This window comes from Macaca fascicularis, chromosome X, assembly GCF_037993035.2.
Source record: "Macaca fascicularis isolate 582-1 chromosome X, T2T-MFA8v1.1".
Classification (NCBI taxonomy): domain Eukaryota; kingdom Metazoa; phylum Chordata; class Mammalia; order Primates; family Cercopithecidae; genus Macaca; species Macaca fascicularis.
In genome coordinates, this window is record NC_088395.1 from 38097766 (window position 1) to 38120093 (window position 22328).

Here is a 22328-nt window from a genome sequence, read left to right on the forward strand (position 1 = left end):
GGGCGCAGTGGCTCAAGCCTGTAATCCCAGCACTTTGGGAGGCCGAGACGGGCGGATCACGAGGTCACAAGATCAAGACCATCCTGGCTAACACGGTGAAACCCCGTCTCTACTAAAAAATACAAAAAACTAGCCGGGCGAGGTGGCGGGCGCCTGTAGTCCCAGCTACTCGGGAGGCTGAGGCAGGAGAATGGCGTGAACCCAGGAGGTGGAGTTTGCAGTGAGCTGAGATCCGGCCACTGCACTCCAGCCTGGGCGACAGAGCGAGATGCCATCTCAAAAAAAAAAAAAAAAAAAAAGAAAGAAATAGACTTTATGCTGACCTTCCATAAAAAAGTCCCTAAACCACCTGGGACTCCCAAGGGAGCCGCTAAGAAGCTGTAAAATTGGGAATTTTCCTACCAATTTGGGAAGCCACAATTATATTTGTTTGTTCTAGAACTACTCTATGTTTTCTACCATAAAGAAGCCATGTCCCTCATTATTAAAATGTCAAAAAGATAAAAGATGTTAGTGAGGATGTGGAGAGAAAGGAATCCTTATACATTGTTGGTGGAATTGTAAATTAGTCCAACCTGTATGGAAAACAATATGGAGATTTCTCAAAGAACTAAAAATAGAACTACCATTTGATCCAGCAATCCCACCCCCGCGTATATACCCAAAGGAAAAGAAATCATTATACAAAAAGACACTTGCACTTGTATGTTTACAGCTGCACTATTCACAAGAGCAAAGATATGGAATCAATCTAAGTGTGCATCAACAGATGATTGGATAGAGAAAATGTGATACACACACACACACACACACACACACACACACAAATGGAATACTACTCAGCCATAACAAAAATAATGAAATCATGTCCTTTGCAGCAACATGGATGGAACTGGAGGCCATTAAGTAAAGTAACTCAGAAACAGAAAGTCAAATACTATATGTTCTCATAAGTGGAAGCTAAATAATGTGTACACATGGACATAGAGTGTGGAATAATAGTAGAGTGTCAGAAGGGTAAGGGTGTGTGGGGATGAGAAATGAGAAATTACTTAATGTGTATAATGTGTACAGTATTTGGGTGATAATGATATCAAAAGCCTAGACTTCACCACTATGCAACATATCCATGTCACAAAATTGCACTTGTACCCTCTAAATTTATACCAATAAATAAATAAATAGCCATGTCCCCAGTTAAGTTGTCAGCAGCTATGGGAACCAGCAGAAGCTAGCCTCCAAAATAGGCCCCAGTGATCTTTACCTCTTAGTATCCATCCTGTTGTGTTGTCCTCTTCCCCATTGAATAGGGCTGATCTGTTGGATCAACAGGATACTGCGGAAGTAACAGTGCATGTCTTTTGAGACTATGTCATAAAAGATATTGTCCCTTCCACTTTGCTTTTTCTTGGATCACTTTTACCAGAGGATGCCAACTACCATGTTATGAGAACATTCATGCAACACTCTGCGGAGAAATCCATGTGGAGACAAACAGAGATCTCTTCCAACAACCAGAACCAACTTACCAGTCATGTGAGTGAGCCACCATAGAAGCAGATCTTCCAGCCCCATTCAATCCTTTGACTGCAGCCCCAGCCAAGATATGACAGCAATCTCAAGAGAGACTCCAAGCCAGAATAGGCCAGCTAAGTTGCTCCCAAATCCCTGACCCACAGAAATTGTGAGAGATAATATGTTTGTTGTCTTAAGACACTGATTTTTGGGGTAATTTTTACTGCAGGAAGAGTATAGGTATCAACATCCTGAGCATTAATCCTTGCTTCAATGTGCACTGCCTTTCCTCTCCTTCATTGCCCAAGCCAATGATCTAAGCTCAAGAGTTGAGAGTTTGTAGAGGTAAATCTGCAAAAAAAAAAAGTTCTCTGTGAATGGATTAGATAGACTCTTCCACCTTCTAGATATATATACACACTATATACACATTACAATCTGCCCTTAGGCAAAAATTTTTTAAAATACATTATATGTATTTTATATATATATAAATAAAATATGTATATATATATTTATATATATTTTATATATATATAAAATACATATAAATATATGTATGTGTGTACATATTATATATAAATATATAGGTATATATTTATATATGCACACACTACCTGAAGACATTGGAGAGAGGCCAAAAAGCAGACAGATACCGGAGTGCAGTCATCACTTGGAAGGCAAATAAACTTGATTAATCATCAGGGTTTTTAAAAAAATTTTTGCCTAAGGGCAGGTTGTAGTATGCACCATGCTGCGGTTGAAGGTAGGGGAGGCTTAAATGAAGACAGAAAGTCTGTAGTCTTACTGGCTTAACAAACCTGAGGAGACAGTAAGGGCAACCATAGCAACTGAAGAGTGAGAAGGAAAATCTCAGAAAGGAGAGAGTCTGACAAGGGGAGCCCTAAATTCTGTATGTAGGCTGCCTAAATTTCTGATTGATCACCGAACCATACATGTGCAGACTAGGAGTGGAGGCAGATTCCAAGCAGTCCAACTAAGTTTAAAAGAACCGAACTGAGATTTCAGCTGTCATCTACTGGAGACAGTTTTCCATTTGAGTTCAGCCCATTTAACTGCCTCCCTCTTCCCTACACACACACACACACACACACACACACACACACACACACACACATGCATGGTAGAAGTTCTGCAGTACCAAACTGTGAGCAAGCAGAACTAGGAATTGTGTTTTTGTTTGTTTGTTTTTATGAGGTCCAAAAGGTGCATAGAAAAGTTCTGCAAGATTTCCAGTGGGAAACCGGTTCTCTGGAGAAAGGCTATTAATTAATCTTTAGAAATGTCCCCAAATTTTAATGCAGGGTATTTATTTTTAAAATACCATAGTGCATTCATTGATCTTCAAATAGTCTGTTGATCTTGTTGGGAAAAGTGCTTGCAATATTCCAAGTCATCAGGTAAATTGGTTTGAAGAAATCCAAGTAGTTCCTTAAATGTCAGCGCATCTTCAAGGCTTGAACCTTTCAGGATATGGGGCAAAGGGCACAGGCTGACTTGTCAAAGACAAGAGAGCTTTAACACAGGTAGAGGCAGATATATGCTTGCTTAATTGTGACAAATGATCTCTTGAACTTTTCTTTTTTCCTTTTATTTCCATAAGTTTTTGGAGAACATGTGGTTATTTGGTTACATGAGTAAGTTCTTTAGTGGTGATTTGTGAGATTTTGGTGCAACCATCACCTGAGCAGTGTATACTGAACCCAACTGGTAGTCTTTTATCCCTCACTCTCTTCCCAGCCCTCTTGAACTTTTCATGGTTTCCAATTGGTCACTATTTGACATTCCTCTATGAGCCATGCCATTGACCTTTCTGATATATCTGAAGAAGACACAAGTCAAAAAGTGGCTTCTAGTACGCTTTGTAAACAAAATCAAGCTTGTAAATAGACTGTAAACCTATTGGCAGTTCAGCAATGGCCCTGCCTCATATTTAAAAAAAAAAAATTGTTAAATCTGCTTTCTGTGTTAAATCTCTGCATGTTAGAATTTATCTATTGTTTCTATAAGGTCCAAAAGGTACACAGAAAACTTCTGCAAGATTTTCAGTGGGAAATCAGTGGGAAATATCATTCACTTCGTTATTTTGTTTAGGAATAGATTTTGAACCAAACTGATATTCTGAAAATGGAGGAAAAACTTCAAGGTTTGCATGGGAGAATTGAGGAGTCTGGCTACTGGTTAAAAACCAATATGTGATTTTTCAGGCCTGACCATAGGTGATGATAAACACTTTGCCTGGTAGGCCTCACCGGAAAAGCTGCCCTCCACACACCAGACTTGGTGCATAGCCAGTCATATGGCAGTCTCTGTGGGGTGTTGCAGTCAAAGACTCAGACCCCCTGGCCAATCACGCTCTTTCACATATTTACATTCCTAGCCCTGTGCTTTCATTTCTAGGCCCTTTATCTGAGGCCTTGAGTAAGAGGTCTTCAGGTTCCTCTGCTGAGATCTTATGGGGTAAGGAAAAGGGGAAAAATTTGAAGATACTTTCCTTCACTCTGCCTCAGTACCCAGGACTTTTCCACTCCTACCCCACCACATGACTCCAGGGTCCGTAAAACTGCCAGAGCCTTTTGTTTGAGTCTCCCTCAATAGAAAGATGACCCCACATCTGTGCTGCTCCACTTGAATCTTGACCAGTGTGCTGTCCCACAGGGGAAAATGGAACAGTGAAGTTGATGCTTCCTCTGGTTTTAGACTCTTGCTTGTTCCATCACTGTGACTAAAGGCTTAGCTCTTTCATTTTCAGCTTGTGGCTTTAATTGGCTACTTGAACACCCAACAGCTCAGCTCTCTCCCAGCTCAGCAGAGCTCCTTAAAAGACTAATTAAATTTTTTCCATTCTTAAAACACCACTAAGGATCACAACCCTGAAACCACTGACCACACTGAACAAGTATGGCTGGTGCTTGATAAACAAAGTGAGTTCTACTAAATTTGCTCCAAAACATTTTATTAATAAAAGTCTTATTTAAAAAACAAAACAGAAAAGAGTTAGGTATCACATTGAATAACATGTTGATAGCCCGTGTATGGTTATGGGTTCTAATTTCTCTACAAAATCAACCAGCCATGATGGAGTAAAGAAAGTTAGAAAGAGTAAATACAGTCATTTAAGTTTTTTGAAACACTTCCAAGTACAAAAAGCAGCATGCTAATTTTTAAGTGCAAAGAAAGCTCATAATAAAATAGACTTTAAAAATTACAAATAAAAATCTGTACATCAAGGATATTTTTAAGGCTTTCCCATGTGCATGTCACTATGTAGACAATGAAGAGGAACAGCCAAGAGAGGAACCGCCAAGAGAGGAACCATCATGTCAGGTGTTACAGGTCTGGCCCATTTCGGCTTGTAGGACCATCTCTTCTTTTCTCAAGGGAAAAGTGTCAATCAGGTTGAACAGAGCCACAGGCATCACCAGGGAGACATAGCGCTCTTTGTCCATGCCATGCTTATCCACTAGCACCATACTGAAGGAGTAGAGTGGGATTCGCAGCAACAGCCTGTGGCAGACAAAGAAAAGAGGAGACTAAGTCAAACCATGACTCCCAAGGGTCCTGGTGGGTCAACCAGAGCCCTCCTGTGACCGTGTGCAGAGAAAGCTTTGATACCATGAAGGACTGAATCATCCTTTAGACCCTGTCTACTCAAACTGTGACCCTTGGACCAGCAGCATCACATGAGAACTTGCTAGAAATGGAGACTCCCATGCCCCACCCCAAACCTACTGAATTAGTATCTGCATTATTATCAAGATCCCCAGATGACTGGTATGGACATGAGAGTTTGAAAAGCACTGCTTTAGTTTTAGATTATAGTCAGGAAGACTTCCAGCCTACAATGATGCCATATACCAACATTTGGTACAAGGTGCATACAAGGCTAACAGATTTTTTTTCATTAAATTGGAATCAACCCAAGTTTGGAATCAACCCCAAACCCACATTTGCTGACTAGTGTTGCATGACCACATACACACTAGGACTAAGTCAGTGATTATGAACAGGGGTGATTTTGCTCCCCGCTCCCAGGGGAAATTTGGCCATGTCTGGAGATATTTTTGGTTGTCACAGTGGAGAGTGAAGATGTGACTGGCATTTAGTGGGTAGTGGCCAGGAATGCTGCTAAACATCCTGCAATGCACAGCCAACTCTCCCCGCCAAACAAAGAATTATCTATCCCCATATAGCAATAGTGCCAAGGCTGAGAAACTCTGGGCTAGGTAAAGCTGATTGACATCATTTCCCAGCATGATAGTTCTGGCCTATTCAGTGGCCAGCTCAGGACTGCAGAGTTATAAGGGATTGAGCTTGGTCTACACCCCATGTATTCTGACTTGGTTAATCATAATTTGTACCCCAAATAATTCCAAAAAAGAATATGAAGTGGTTTCAAGTGTCTGGTGTTCTTTCTGCTCTACCACACTAGAATTTAAACTAAAAAATATGATTTTCATATCAACACAAACATATTTGATGAGAATAGCTAGAGAAAGCAAACAAACAGGTAAGCTGAGCCCAATGAACAAATGAGCCCACTCACTCTCTTCTCCAGATTTTTTTTTTTCAGTTTAGATATTTTGAGATTGTGTATGAGGCAGAATATACACTGTCATCTGGATTTAAAGTGAAATATGTTTTCCTCATACAAACAGATCAAGGTTAAAAAATCATTACATGAAACACAAACTACATTTTTCTGCCTTTTAAGAGGGAGTTTCAAGGAAGAAGGGAATAATTAGTATTTTATCCCAGTGGGAAGCTAAATCGCAAATTCACTCCCAGTGACTAGAAATGCAAAAAAAGAGGACATGACAGTGCCTCTGCCAGGTTTCCTGCAGTGCTAAGAGGGGAGCTAAGAAGTAGATGACTGTAAAGTGCATTAATGAGTTCCGAACACGCGAATGTAGGCTGCAAAGTAGGGTGTGAATGAAGAGATAAAATGCTCTGCATCTTTAAGAGGAAGGGTATTGAGTTTACTTTTGGGAGCATGGAGGAGTTCTGGCACAGGGAGCTCTCAGGAAACAGAGGAATAGGGAATATGGTGGCTGAAGCCTGTGGGAAAGGGTGACCGATAAGAAATTGGAGCATTCATTTTTTTTATAATGCTTGTGAGACTAGGATGGGAAACCCCCACACACACACCACCACCACGGTGCCACCATCTGCTACCACACACATTCCTGTGTAAGTCTTGTGCCTTGATTGACACAGAATGTAAAGGGGGAAAACTGTCATGGGAAGAGCTGAGTGGTTGGATCAGCAGGCTAGCAGCAGCCACAGGAATGCATCCCACTAGGGCCGAAAGACCACAGAAATCTTGGGGATGAATGATCAAACACCACACAAAATCGGGGATGAGGTGTTATGCCGACAGTATGTCTGAATTACATACGTGTCTGTCGTCAGATTGGAAGGAGTTCTTCCTGGAAAATCTTCCAGGGAACACTGTAGACTCAAAGAATAATGTGGGTATAGAAATTATGGCTTTCTTGGTCCCCGTCTTCCTTGAGATTGCTGGAAAATTCCTCTGGAAAGCATGAATCAGATCATACCTCCAGATAAAAAAGAAATGAGGGCAAGAAAGAAGGTAGGTGGTGACCCTGCAACCCCAGGGACCCAGTCTCTTCTTTCTGTTGACTCCCTTCAAGGGTTTTATCATGGCCTCAGTGCTATTTGAAAATAGTCTTATAGCCAGACAAAAGAATTTTTAGATTATGCAGGCATTATGCTTTTCCTTCTCCTCTTTCGCTTCCCATTCTTTGCCTAAATCATCTTTTTTCCTCTGCAGTAGACTCCAAAGTGTCTAAAAAAACCTTTCCAATTCAAAGGGAAAAGTTTCTGCCAAGCTCTTTGTTTCTCACTGATATGTCTGATAACACAGGCATGCCGGCCTGACACAGAATCCATTAGGTAATGCACCTGAGTGATCATTTCTGCATGACTTTTACCTGGACTACCATCCAGCTGCAAAATAGAGATTGGCCCTTTTCTTGAAGGCTGCTGGGCAAAAGTTCTATTTCAAAACTGTAAAGCTTTTGGTAAAAAACTAGGCCAGTGGTCCTCACCATGTGATCTTTTGGGAGCTCATTAGGGATGCATATTATCGGGTATAACCAGAGACCAACTGAATCAGAAACGCAGTTTACAGCCTACAGTGTAGACTCCAGCAATACGTATTGTAACACGCCCTCCAGGAGATTCTGATGGAGGCTAAAAGTTTGAGAACCACCATATAATGTATTTAAAATCATCTTCTGCCTATAGAAGTCTATGGCAGCCCCAACATATACAATCTGAATGGCAAGTATTTTTTAATCGCATTTTTCTGTTCTTCAAGTAGATTCAACAGTTTAAAAGCACAACAAGATTTTATGAAGATGACACACATACAGACACATTCAATCCAAAACCCATTCAGAAAATTCTGCAACAAGTTTTAAAAAATCATTGACACAGGATATGAGCAAGTAGTACTAAATAAGCAACAGCTTCATAAAACCTACTTTGAAAATATTCACCATAAATATTTAGATATCAACACAACTCTCTGTCTTAAGTTTTGTACAGTTCAACTTGAAGTATTTGTACACTAACTGTAAATATACAATATACTTTTAAAAGCTGTTATCAACTCTGGAAATAGTAAGGCTGTTTCAATGAAATTTTGAGTCGTTTACTCCACTTAGCGCCAACATGGTGCCAGGTACTGTGCTAGGTGCCGAGTAGCAAACATGTGAAAGTTCTGCTACTGATGTCAAAAGTCGGTATGGGGAGGTGCTACATGCAAATGCAGTAAAATATAACAAAAAGAAAAGCACATGAGTGTACCCAGCCTTCTCCATTCATCAGTCGACTAAAGAGAACTCATGAATCCTCTTATTTCAAGTTGAACTGTACAAAACTTAAGACAGAGAGTTGTGTTGATATCTAAATATTTATGGTGAATATTCTCAAAGTAGGTTTTTTGAAGCTGTTGCTTATTTAGTACTACTTGCTCATATCCTGTGTCAATGATTTTTTAAAACTTGTTGCAGAATTTTCTGAATGGGTTTTGAAAAGGCTGGGTGAGAAAGGAAGATTTTAAGGAGTTTTGCTTTAGTCTAATTATCCATTTTACAGTGGTCACGAGATGCAAGTAGAAATTTGAGTTATTCTGAAACTATCTTTTGGTTGTTGAATTCTGCTTCTTTAATACATCATTATTCAGAGACTAAAATCCACGGTTCCAACTTTGTAAGGGTTATGAAAGTAAAATATAATTGTTAAAACAGAGGTATGAACAAGTGTTCTGCAAGAATGGAGAAAAAAGAGACCAAGCCTGGAAAGACTAATTGGATGCGTACTTTTCTAATAAGACCAAGGATTGCTTAAGTCTTTTTTTCAGGTCCTCCTCTCCTAGCCATCCTTCCTCCACCAACCACACACACACACACACACACACACACACACACACACTCTCACACACACACACACACTCACACACACACACATGTGCGCGAAGCAAAAACGGTTGGTTGGAGGGGGTAAGAAAGAAAACACTGGTAATTACCCATTGCACAATTTATTTGAACAAACAGCAACATACTGATTAGCATGGTTGTAACACTCCCAGAATAAAAGCAATTAAACATTGAAGGTTGCCTGAACTCCATCCTGAATAGAAAGAAACCAGGGAACCTAATCAGTTAAAAGTGCATTCATAGGGGATAAGATTTAAGAACAGAAATTTCCCCTACCTGAGCTGCAGCGCTAGGGCTGGAGGCATAATCTTTGCGCCTATCCTGCCAATGAGAGTCGGGAACACACCCACCAGCTCCACCACGGTGATGTGTCGAAGATCAAGGCCACACTGTGCTTGCTGGGAAAAAGAAAACCCAACAGGGGAAGTATGAGCATGGTGAAAAAAGACATCCTCATCAAACTAGAAACCAACAGAAGTAGCACTGGCCTGTCTCTGGAACTTTATTTGCTCACTCTGAACTGTACTGAAAACAGATGAGAAATTGGGGTTAAGCTCGTGGCTATAAAACCTAAATACCTTTCCTAGAGGAATCATTCCGATATGGCTTGACAGTGGGATTTTGAAAACCTAAGCAAAAGGGCAGTCTATGTATTTCCAGACAGGGTGAGACCTTGAGTGAGTCAAATTTCCTAAAAAGTGTCCAAGACCACCCCAGAGGATTCTAACTTTTTCTTTGCAAGGACAGAAGACTACTCTATTTCCAGAGTCCACTTCTCTGCTCTGTTTCCACTCTCCACACTCCCCTGCCCTATGCCCTCCACACCCAATCCCAGGGGAAAAGAGGATAAAAGGTTCCAAGCCTCTAAGCTGGCTCTTGCCAAGAACCTTGGGAATGTGGCCCAGTCAACCACGTGTCAGCAGGGCTCATCAGGAATGGCAATGGCAATAAAAATAAAAAATTAAGAAAAAGTAATGTAAGACAAATATGATGAATTTGGCTACATGGGAAAAGAAATTTTGAAGTCTTGAAAGATGAAAACATCAAATATGTTTTACCAAAATTCCACTGAAACGTCCCTACATGAAGTTACAGAACTGGTTGAGAAGTTCAAAAAGTTACAAATAGGCTTTTGTATTACTCTCACTGAAATGCCTATGTCAACCAAACCTTTCTTTGAAGGCTCTGGTTAAAATGCAAACGTAAGTATATTTGGAAGAGGAGGTCACACCAAAACATCTTGATATTAAATATCTTATCCAACCAGTTGTTAAGTTAGCAAGTGTCTGAAGGGATGGGACAGACTAGAGCAAGGATGGCAATCTTTCTCTGTAAAGGGCCAGAGAGTATTTCAGGCTTGGCAAGGTTGGATGGCCTCTGTCCTAATCACTTCACTCCATCATTGTAGTGCAAAAGCAGTTGTAGATCATGCACAAATGAATTAGTGTGACTGTGTCCAATAAAAGTTAATTTACCGAAACTAGCCATGGGTCACCATAGTTTGCTGACACAGAGGAAAAGCAAGTTGTTTGGCTTAATTCATTTTCCTATGGAATAAGAACAGATGAGGAAATGCATGATGGTGGAATATAGCCTGCAATGCCAATTTCCCACAAAAGAGAGAAGTATAAGCTTGTCTTTTCTGAAGAGCAGGCCCCTGGCTTGGACAAGGAGATACAAGGGGAGGTAAGCTAGTGGGGACCGGGGGTAAAGATGCAGTGAATTTGGTTACTATTAAGGGAGCTCACAAAAATTTTATATGGCTCTTCAGAGTTCATAGGCAATTCTTCAAGTACGTGGGAAGAGTGAAAAGAGACTTATTATTATACATTTTATTAATGCTGACATGAGAAGTAAATTGTAGCCCTTGATTAAATCAAGACTGTTTTAAGCACTTAGTTCTATCCACTGTAACAAATGAATAAAATATTCTCAAAAAAAATGTGCAGCACTGTATCCATGGTACAGCATACATCCTGCCTCTTTAGTATTCAGTGAAGTTGGCCACTCTTTTGCAAACCAGCTTCAGGACAAAAGCAAGCAACTTCTAGTTTGATCCTTATAGTTTCTAGTCATCCTTCCCCACACACCCAAGATGCTGGTTGCTCATTTAGTAGCTACAAAATTTACATAGTTGAGAAGGACATATTTCCCAGAAAAGTGCCCGTCAAACTTGAGAGTGCTTAGGAATCACCTGGAGATTTTGTTAAAAGTGTAGATTCTGACACAGTAGGTCTGGGAGGGGCCCTGAGAATTGGCATGTCTATCAAGCTCCCAGGTGATGCTGATGCTGCTGGTCCAGTCCATGGATCACACGTTGAGAACCACTGTGCTAAAAAAAATGGCTGTCACCCTCTGAGAGTCAAAGAAATTCCCTGGGAAAAATGTGGGGACCGAGGGCTCCTGGATTCCTTTCATCTCTTGGGCCAGCCTTTTGGGCAGGCAGCTAATTGATTGCTTTCAGCCAGGCATATCCTGGACAGGTTCAGCAAAGACAACTGTTCTGTGGCTAGGCCTGGACAGTATGTCAATTAGACTTATTGGTGAAGACAGGCAACCTCATTAGTTGGAAAATGATTGGGTTAACTCTAAGGAGTCAATGCTAATCAGGTTATGGCCCAGAACCAGGAATGAATGGTGGTAGCTCTAAAGTGCCAGTTCCTGAAACTCACTGTAAGTGGATTAGGCACTGAATTTGGCCTTTGCTTTTAGTGAAATGGCTGGGCCCTTCCTGTTAAAGGTCTCCCTGCCACCTCGGCCCTGCCTGGAGGACTCACCTGCAGCATTCCTAGCTGGAGCCGGTAAAGGAGGTTTCGGGCTGTGGGTGTGGACACAATGAGAAGTCTCCTTTTCTCATAAAACTGATCCAGAAGTGCAGCTGCCGTTCTGACGCCCACATTGACGTTCATGGCTGTAATCAGAAATGGCCACATGGGTCAGAAACCTTCTGCTTGTTCTGGCTCAACAGAGCCTGTGATGACACACAGGACCATTTGTGTAAGAATTAAACCCTGAGATAAGGATTCAAGTGTAAGTAGTTTATTTGGGAGGCGGTCCCAAGAAGCACTTGTGGAGGAGTGAGGAAGTATATTCATTTCCTCTTGCTGCTGTAACAAATCACCATAAACCTAGTGACTTAACATAATACAAACTTATTATTTTAGATACTGCAGGTCAGGATCGAAAAGATCCTGGCCTCATGGAGCTAAAATCAAGGTGTTGGCAGGGCTATGTTCCCGTGGAGGTTCTAGGGGAGAATCTGATTCCTTGTCTTTTTCAGCATCGAGAGGCCACCTTCATTCCTTGGCTAGTAGTCCCTTCCTCCATCTTCAAAGATAGCAGTGTAGTATCTTCAAATCTCTCTTCTCTCTGATCTCTCCTTCCATCATCTCTTTCTATGACTCTGACACAGTTCTGCCTCCTTTATATAAGAAGGCTTGTGATTATATTGGGCCCACTGGGTATTCCAAGATACTCTTCCCATCTCAAAATCCTTAACTTAATTACATCTGTAAAGTCCCTTTTTTCATGTAAGGTAACATATTCTCAGGTTCTGGGGATTAGGATGTGGACATCTTTGGTGGACCATTATTCTGCCTATGTCAGGAAGTGAGACAGTGAGGGAAAGAAAACAATACCAGTTGGTTATCAAGCAAGTTGTTCCTGTGGGCATTTGGAACTCACTCCCACTGGGGAACTCTAGGAGATGATATACAACATACCTCCAGAATTAACCCACTGGAGGGAACTGGAGTATTTATACAATTGCTCCATCATTGTTGAGGGCTGCTTCTGGGGCACTAGCTCTCCATCACTTCAGGCTGGCTCTGTGCATGGGCTGACAGTGCTTTCATAGCCAGGGAAAAAACGCTCTCAGACAGAGAGACCCAGTTAATTGCAGTAAGTAGCCTTTTGAACATAGATGCGAATGTGAAAGGCATATGGGCCAAGCACCATAGTATCTGCTAGGGAAAGGGGTGCAGAGAGGCAGAAGGGTAAGAGAATGGGCAATGGCCAGGCTGGCTTTGGAATGGCTCAGAATCTCTGAAGTCTGCCTCCTTGGTGCAGAAGGGACAAAGCAATGTGGGACACAAAGGCCACAGAGCAAGCAACACAGGCATAGAGGACATGGGACAAGGCAGTTTTATAATAGGTCTTCCCTTTAAGCAAATACATGACAACTAATTCCAGCTGTTCAAGGTCAATGAAGGATGTTATATAGATAGGCAAACAAAAGGCTTAGCTCCAAAGAAGAAATAATATGAGAAAAACTAGTAGATGCCATGTATGATTTATAATCTTGGTTTTCATAATTCACATTTTAGGTTTGTATTGAAGTATCTGTTCATTCACACATTAATTCATTCAGCCATTATATACTGAGTGCCTGCCATGTGCCACGCTCTACGCTAGGTACTAGGATGTCACACTGAGTGATACCCAGTTCCTGCCCTCTTTCTTGCCCTCTTCCCTGCCCCAGGGGCTCAGAGTCTAGGATAGCTCTGGTCAAGAAAAATACAATGTAAGCCACTATGTTTAATCTTAAATTTTCTAGTTGCCTCATTAAAAAAGTGTAAAGAGACTGGGCGTAGTGGCTCACACCCGTAATCTCAGCACTTTGGGAGGCCGAGGCGGGCAGATCATGAGGTCAGGAGATCGAGAACATCCTGGCTAACACGGTGAAACCCCACCTTTACTAAAAATACAAAAAATTAGCCAGACGTGGTGGCACGCACCTGTAGTCCCAGCTACTCAGGAGGCTGGGGCAGGAGAATCACTTGAACCCAGGAGGCGGAGGTTGCAGTGAGCCAAGATCACGCCACTGCACTCTAGCCTGGGCGACAGAGTGAGACTCCAGCTCAAACAAACAAACAAAAAGAAAAAGTATAAAGAGATAGGTAGAAATGATTTTATGTTTTATTTAACCCAATATATCCAAAATATTTCATTTCAACATGTAATCAATATAAAAAAGTAAGATACTTTATATTCTTTTTCACACTAAGATTTTGAAATTGGTATATGTTTTACACTTATAGCATATCTCAATTCAGAATAGCCTCATTTCAAGTGCTTAGTAGCCACATATAGCTAGTGGCTACCATGTTGGACCACATAGGTCTAGCAGCCTGTTAGACACCACACCCCAGGCCTTAATGCCAACATGGTGGGCGTGAAGTCCTTAGGTAGGGAGTCTATAATAGGTGTGTTCTTTCTACTTTAACACATGAAATTGAAGAATCTCAGGCATTTAGCTGATGGTATATATGTCTCTCTGTCACTTAACTCTAAATGGGGGCTTCAATTAAAAGAAAGGGATAAAGATGAAAGGGTACCAGGAAATGAGAAAAAGAGAAGTCTATAAACAAGAGATACGTCCATAATTTTCTGGCTAGCCTGAGTTTCAGACTCGTTACCCAGCCCAATTTTTGTTCATCAGGAATAAGAGCTGGCATAAGGCTTTACGTGTACCAGGCACTGCTCTATTCCACTGTTCCACAGATGACCTAATTTAATCCTTACAACAACTCAAGAGGTAGATGAGGTATTATTTTCTTCATTTTACATAGGAGGAAAGATTCCAAATGCCCAAAGTGTATGTGACTTTCATGCCAGTGATGCAAAGCAGGTATGATATTGTCTCTATATGACAGTGTACTGGCTTTATAAACAAGATCCTTACATTTCTAGAACAAAGAAAACTACAGCAAATTTTGCTGATTCATAATGTCACCAAAGGCTGGCCCTAGGTTCCTACCTTGAGCTTCTTCCTTAGAGCTCATGAAAGGGAAATTAGAGGATAGGCAGAAGCAAGACGGATAACAGATGAGATGAGCTGCGGCAGGGATCTAGGGACTATGTTCATCCACTCAGATAAAGAGGGATGGCCAGGAACTTCTCAGAGTCTATGAAGGGAAACCTCTCTTGCACTGGAATCAAGAACCAAGGGGTTTACAGGTTCTGCTGCAGGCTGGAGGGGCTGCGTACATACCTGCACAGGTGGGCTCCGTGCCAGACCAAGCCAGGTTGGATTGACATACTCGGGCAGGGCTACCCTGGAGCTCATAGCCGCCGATGCAGGAGAACTCACAGGTGGCTCCATAATTATCCCCATCGCTGGAGCACTTCATGTAACCATTCTCTGGGGCATTGAGTTTGCCACAGCGTTTGACTGTAGGGACACAAGTCCAGAGGGGTCTCAGTGCTGAGCTCCCATCCACAGAGCAAGCAGAAAAGGTGAGGATGCAGGGGCATCAGCTTTGCAATCAGGCTTCTACATCAGCCTGTGAAATGAGTGAGGGAGGAGGGATGACTATTTGGTCAGTGGGTGAGCCTTGCAATGGTCACCCATCCATACCAATGAGACCACTGATATCAACTGGTTTAGCTCCTAGTGTTGTAGATGAGGAAGTGAAGTCCAGAAGAGTAAGGAGTAAAGATGGTTAGCAATTAGTTGCCCAAACCATCAGGCATAAAATAATCGTTAAAAACATTTTCTTTCATACCAATGGTTCCAGAACACTAAGAACATGTTCTCCTGGTGGCCCAAATTAGGGGGATCCTATTCACCCTAGTTGTAGATGGACTCACAGGCTTCAGCTGGTCACCTAAGCTCAGGGATGGAAAAATTATTGAATAACATTCTTCCGGGACAGTCAGCTATGGGCTCCTATAAGACTAGTCCTTGTTAAATAATCTGGCAACACTGACGCCCATCCATATATATATCATGTATATCATGAAATTCAGGCATTAAGATAGGGCACTTCCCCAAGCCTCATTAGAGGCTAATCTAAAGCTGGCAAGTCACCCACCACAGTAGGCACTTGAGAGAGTTCTGGCTTGAGGACCTGCTTCCCTTTGCTCTTCTAAAGGGAGGGTGGGGGGGACAAAAAGCAGTATTCTTACCTCTTACTTTAACTCGAAATTTGCAAGTGCCCTTATTCTCAGCTCTGTCATAGACTGTGTACTGGATCTTGTGGTCTCCTTCTGGAAAGTTGGAGCCTGGGGGGAGGCCTTTCAGAATGACACTTAGAGAGAAAAAAAAAAAAATCAGAAACAGGAAAGATGACATTATGGATCTGACAAGCAAGTGACGACCCCCCACTCTTTACAGGACATGGAGAGACTGAGGGGCAACAATTAGACTAGTTTGAGTAGAACAAAAATTTCTCAAAGAATAGAATCTCCTAAGCTTTAGTCTGTTTTAGAAGAGCAGTTTGTGACCAGAAAATGGAAGACCCAAACTACTGGGAAGCTTAGACTTTTTTCCGGCTGTAGGTAGAATGGTGGGGAAGTGGGTAGAGAGGGGAGGGAGGATGAAAAATATAGGGCCCAAGTCTCTTCCTTCAATCTCACTCTTGTTCCAGGTGGGACCTGAATTGCCTCACTGTTGGGAAGACAAGGGAATTTTCTGTGAGGAAAATCATTAGAGAATATAGTCCAAGCAGTCACTGGCAATTTGGGCCTGCAGGGTGTACTAGAACTTTCTCTGTTCTTTCTATCTGGGACTGTGGGGACCTAAAGGCAAGTTCTCTGTGATTCCTTGGTTATCCTGATAACAATAATAATGACTAAAAGTGTTCTTTGCACTTACATAAATCTTACATGTTAGGCATGGTTCTAGGCATTTTGCATATATTTATGTAATCCTCCTCATTTAATCCAACAACCCTATTAGGTAGGTAGTATTATCTCTATTTCACAGATGAGGAAACTAAGGCATAAAAAGGCTAAATAACTTGCCCAAGGTCACACAGCTAGGGTGACTTCATCTTTTTTCTTGGCTGCCTAATGACAACACCAATCAGTATAGCATGATCAAAATCCATGTTCTGTTTTTCAATATACATATAAATTCCCCATCTCCCTACAGTTCAGGGAATGATGAGAATATGTGCTAATAATGAACATGTGGTATTATCATTGTCACCATTGAGGAAAGCCTTACATGTAGGTGGGTGAGGTGGCTGTTTACCAGGTATGAGAGAGGGGTCGTGGGAAAATGTCAGAAATCCCACTATTTTGAGACATGCTGCTGTTGGCTTTAGATGCTTTAAGGTCTTTAGAAAGTACAACTTAAATTCAGATAAACCTGAGAGGAGTGATACTTCAAATATAAGTAGATGTAGCCTCTCTGAGACTTTGTTTCGCCTGTGGCATGCAAATAACAGAAGGAGTAAATAAGGGGACTCACAAGAAGCACTTATCTCAGAGCTTGACACTAGAACCTTCTCCCTCACAAGGGAGCTATAGAGCAGTAGCTTGGATAGGAAATGGCGGAAGGGGTCATAGGAGAAATGCCAGGGCAGCAAGGAGCCCAAGTGAGAGCGGTAAAGGGAACAAGACAGCCTTCTCTGAACTCCTCATCCTGTTGGAGTGCATTCCCATCACATCCTGCTCTAAACCTTTCTGGCCTCTGGGCTGTAGAACCCTGGAAGCAGACACCTGCTTTGAACAAAGGGACAGGAGGGTACTGAGATGCTGTTTTAAAATGTAACAATCGTGCCAGGTGCGGTGGCTCATAAATGTAATCCCAGCACTTTGGGAGGCCGAGGCGCGCAGATCACCTGAGGTCAGGTGTGCAAGACCAGCCTGGCCAACATGGCAAAAACCCGTCTCTACTAAAAATACAAAAATTAGCAGGGTGTGGTGGTACACACCTGTAATCCCAGCTACTCAGGAGGCTGAGGCAGGAGAATCGCTTGAACCTGGGGGGTGGAGGTTGCTGTCAGCCAAGATCTTGCCACTGCACTCCAGCCTGGGCGACAGAGTGAGTGAGACTCTGTCTCAAAAAATTTAAAAAATCAAATAAAATGTAACACTCCTAACCATATTACACAAGTTACCCACAAAAACAACAAGGTGAATATTCTCACAAAGCTTGTAGACAAACAGAGTCATCTGATGGCTTGATGTTTTGTGTTTATTACACAGGATTTCAACAGCAGTCAGAGTTGCAAAAATCTAAAAACCTACTATGTGGTAGGGGCTGGGCCAGGCATTGTGCTAGACCCTGAAGAGTCAAAGGTAAATAAAACCCAATCCTTGATTATGTCAACTTACTTTTCAATTCTGATTGCCTACATTTTCTCCAAAGGGATTCGTGGGATGTGTATGTGATAGCAAATACTTTTTTAATGGTCAAACTTTATCTTTGAGAAGTTACAATGGGAGAGCATAACTAGTAGTATTACTTAAGCTAGATGAGGCACTGGGGGAAGATTATTGGAATGTAGGAACAAAATGTCCTGCCTCCTCTCACTAGAAAATGTACTGTTATTGCCTAATCATCATGTAAAAATGTTTTGTCATGCACAGCCTGGGTTGATAGGATTCTAGAAAGTCTTTTCTTGCTTTATGGATCACCAGGAGATAAATTAGAGGTATCCTTTTATCGACAGATGAAAACTCAGTGGGAAGCTCTAATATGCCCGTAAACTTTAAGGCACAGATATGAACATGCTAACGTGAAGTAGTGGTCTCCAGGGAATATGAAGGCCAACCAAACAGTTGCAGGGATACAGGCCCAAATGCTAGATTAGAACAACACATAGCTAACCCTCACAAAGGGATCCACCCATTTTTAAAAGCTTCTTAACAGTGCTTCTCATTGTGGTTGGTAAAACAAACATACCAACAAAAAGCAACTCAGATATATGTCAAACTATGAATGAAATTGGTCCAGGAGAATGGGGTAGAGGTGGGGAAGAAAGCAGAAGATACCATCCCTTTTTTTTTTTTTTTTTTTTTTTTGAGACGGAGTCTCACTCTGTCGCCCAGGCTGGAGTGCAGTGCAGTGGCACGATCTCAGCTCACTGCAACCTCTGCCTCCCGGGTTCATGCCATTCTCCTGCCTCAGCCTCCCGAGTAGCTGGGACTACAGGCACCCGCCACCACGCCCGGCTAATTTTTTTGTATTTTTAGTAGAGACAGGGTTTCACCATGTTAGCCATGACGGTCTCGATCTCCTGACCTCGTGATTCGCCTGCCTTGGCCTCCCAAAGTGTTGGGATTACAGGCGTGAGCCACTGCGCTCGGCCGATACCTTCCCTTTTTTTAAATAAGCATCTGTAAGTGTCTGATATGGTCAGGAGTTTTAAAAATAAATTAAAAAGCTTTAAAAGAGATAAATACAGCCAAAAAACAAGGGGTGAAAAAGTTCTGCACTAAACTGTACTCACAGAGCACAAGAGCGACAGCCTCTGGCACCACCTGGGAGACACAGACGGCTTCCCAGTGCAGGTAATGGCCTGGGGGCATGAGTAGGGTCTGGCTGGGCAGGCAATGCGGGTTACTCTATCCCTAAATTAACCAACTGGCTTCCTCTTTCCCCTTCTGCTCCTCCTTCCCTTCTCACCACCCCTTCTTTTAAATTTATTTTATTTTTAATTTTTGTGAGTATGTAGTAGGTATATATTTATGGGGTACATGAGATTTTTTAAAATTTTTTTGAGATGGCATCTCACTCTGTCACCCAGACTGGAGCACAGTGGCACAATCTTGACTCACTGTAACCTCAGCTTCACGGGTTCAAGCGTTTCTCCTGCCTCAGCCTCCCGAGTAGCTGGGATTACAGGTGTGTGCCACCACACCTGCCTAATTTTTGTATTTTTAGTAGAGACAGGGTTTTACCATGTTGGCCAGGCTGGTCTCAAACTCCTGACCTCAGGTGATCCACCTGCCTCGTCCTCACAAAGTGCTGGGATTACAGGCGTGAGCCACCACACCCAGCCAAGATGTTCTGATACAGGCATGCAATGCATAATAATCACATCATCTTCAAGGAGAACTACAAACCACTGCTCAGTGAAATAAAAGAGGACACAAATAAATGGAAGAACATACCATGCTCATGGATAGGAAGAATCAATATCGTGAAAATGGCCATACTGCCCAAGGTAATTTATAGATTCAATGCCATCCCCATCAAGCTACCAATGACTTTCTTCACAGAATTGGAAAAAACTGCTTTAAAGTTCATATGGAACCAAAAAAGAGCCCGCATCTCCAAGACAATCCTAAGTCAAAAGAACGAAGCTGGAGGCATCACGCTACCTGACTTCAAACTATACTACAAGGCTACAGTAACCAAAACAGCATGGTACTGGTACCAAAACAGAGATATAGACCAATGGAACAGAACAGAGTCCTCAGAAATAATACCACACATCTACAGCCAACTGATCTTTGACAAACCTGAGAGAAACAAGAAATGGGGAAAGGATTCCCTATTTAATAAATGGTGCTGGGAAAATTGGCTAGCCATAAGTAGAAAGCTGAAACTGGATCCTTTCCTTACTCCTTATACGAAAATTAATTCAAGATGGATTAGAGACTTAAATGTTAGACCTAATACCATAAAAATCCTAGAGGAAAACCTAGGTAGTACCATTCAGGACATAGGCATGGGCAAAGACTTCATGTCTAAAACACCAAAAGCAACGGCAGCAAAAGCCAAAATTGACAAATGGGATCTCATTAAACTAAAGAGCTTCTGCACAGCAAAAGAAACTACCATCAGAGTGAACAGGCAACCTACAGAATGGGAGAAAATTTTTGCAATCTACTCATCTGACAAAGGGCTAATATCCAGAACCTACAAAGAACTCAAACAAATTTACAAGAAAAAAACAAACAACCCCATCAAAAAGTGGGCAAAGGATATGAACAGACATTTCTCAAAAGAAGACATTCATACAGCCAACAGACACATGAAAAAATGCTCATCATCACTGGCCATCAGAGAAATGCAAATCAAAACCACAATGAGATACCATCTCATACCAGTTAGAATGGCGATCATTAAAAAGTCAGGAAACAACAGGTGCTGGAGAGGATGTGGAGAAATAGGAACACTTTTACACTGTTGGTGGGATTGTAAACTAGTTCAACCATTATGGAAAACAGTATGGCGATTCCTCAAGGATCTAGAACTAGATGTACCATATGACCCAGCCATCCCATTACTGGGTATATACCCAAAGGATTATAAATTATGCTGCTATAAAGACACATGCACACGTATGTTTATTGCGGCACTATTCACAATAGCAAAGACTTGGAATCAACCCAAATGTCCATCAGTGACAGATTGGATTAAGAAAATGTGGCACATATACACCATGGAATACTATGCAGCCATAAAAAAGGATGAGTTTGTGTCCTTTGTAGGGACATGGATGCAGCTGGAAACCATCATTCTTAGCAAACTATCACAAGAACAGAAAACCAAACACCGCATGTTCTCACTCATAGGTGGGAACTGAACAATGAGATCACTTGGACTCGGGAAGGGGAACATCACACACCGGGGCCTATCATGGGGAGTGGGGAGGGGGGAGGGATTGCATTGGGAGTTATACCTGATGTAAATGACGAGTTGATGGGTGCTGACGAGTTGATGGGTGCAGCACACCAACATGGCACAAGTATACATATGTAACAAACCTGCACGTTATGCACATGTACCCTAGAACTTAAAGTATAATAATAATAAATAAATAAATAAATAAATAAATAAATAAAATAATCACATCATTCACCACCCCTTATTTCTCTTTTTTCCTTCAGTAAGGATTTACTGAGTGCTAACTACGTACTAGACACAGTTCTGGGCATTAAGGACATAGCAGTGAACATATTATAATAAAGACAGGTAATCAACAAATACATAGGTGACATATATAGTATATTAGGTAGTGACCATGAGGACCACATCTGAAAGCATAAACAGACCAGCATATATACACTCCCCTACTCTGGGTAGCAAACATCTCACATAAAAGAGACAACATCATTTTATCTGCCAACTTTCACTTACTCAGTAAGAATGCCATCTGCTGTGTCCCTTCCTTCGGGTGTCTCCCAGGATACCCGGACTGTCAGTTTGTTGGGTTCTGCAATGCGTTCTTTCACACTTGGGCACTTGATTCTAGGAGGTTCCATATCTGAAAATATAACCAAAATATTCTCATCATCATCAAGAAATATCTAGTCAAACTGGGGTTCAACACCCAAAGTTTAAAATACCAAAGCCTCTGGGTATTCTCCATTTTCAAAGAGTTTGTTCATCCTATATATTCGCCTTTTCTCCCTTCATAATGCTTTTACTCTCCTGCTAAGTTTTGAAGATTGTTTAAATACTCACATGTGCAGGGCTAAACCTGCAATCAACTGGCCTTGCGAGGTGTCCTGTGGGTAATTCATTAGTTACAGCCTTTCCTCCCCATGCTTCTAAACTCTGCCTACTGATGGCCACATGGCAGTTACTCAGCTGAAACTAGAAGTCATTTGGTTTTAGTGAGTACTTCCTGCTTTGAGGAC

General features: G+C 41.8%; 1 protein-coding gene across 2 annotated transcripts in view; it reads right to left on the reverse strand.

Moving 5' to 3' along the window:
- Positions 1-4475: 4475 nt before the first annotated feature.
- The window catches only part of SRPX (sushi repeat containing protein X-linked), a 74379-nt gene continuing 56526 nt past the window's right edge, over positions 4476-22328 (reverse strand). For both annotated transcript variants that reach the window (XM_005593291.5, XM_005593290.5), the window contains 6 exons: positions 21826-21952; positions 15912-16033; positions 14995-15174; positions 11780-11913; positions 9279-9400; positions 4476-5043 (listed from right to left, as the gene is read on the reverse strand). In XM_005593291.5, coding sequence (XP_005593348.1) covers positions 4860-5043; positions 9279-9400; positions 11780-11913; positions 14995-15174; positions 15912-16033; positions 21826-21952 — 869 coding nt within the window. In that variant the 3' untranslated portion in view covers positions 4476-4859. The remainder of the gene's footprint in view (positions 5044-9278; positions 9401-11779; positions 11914-14994; positions 15175-15911; positions 16034-21825; positions 21953-22328) is intronic.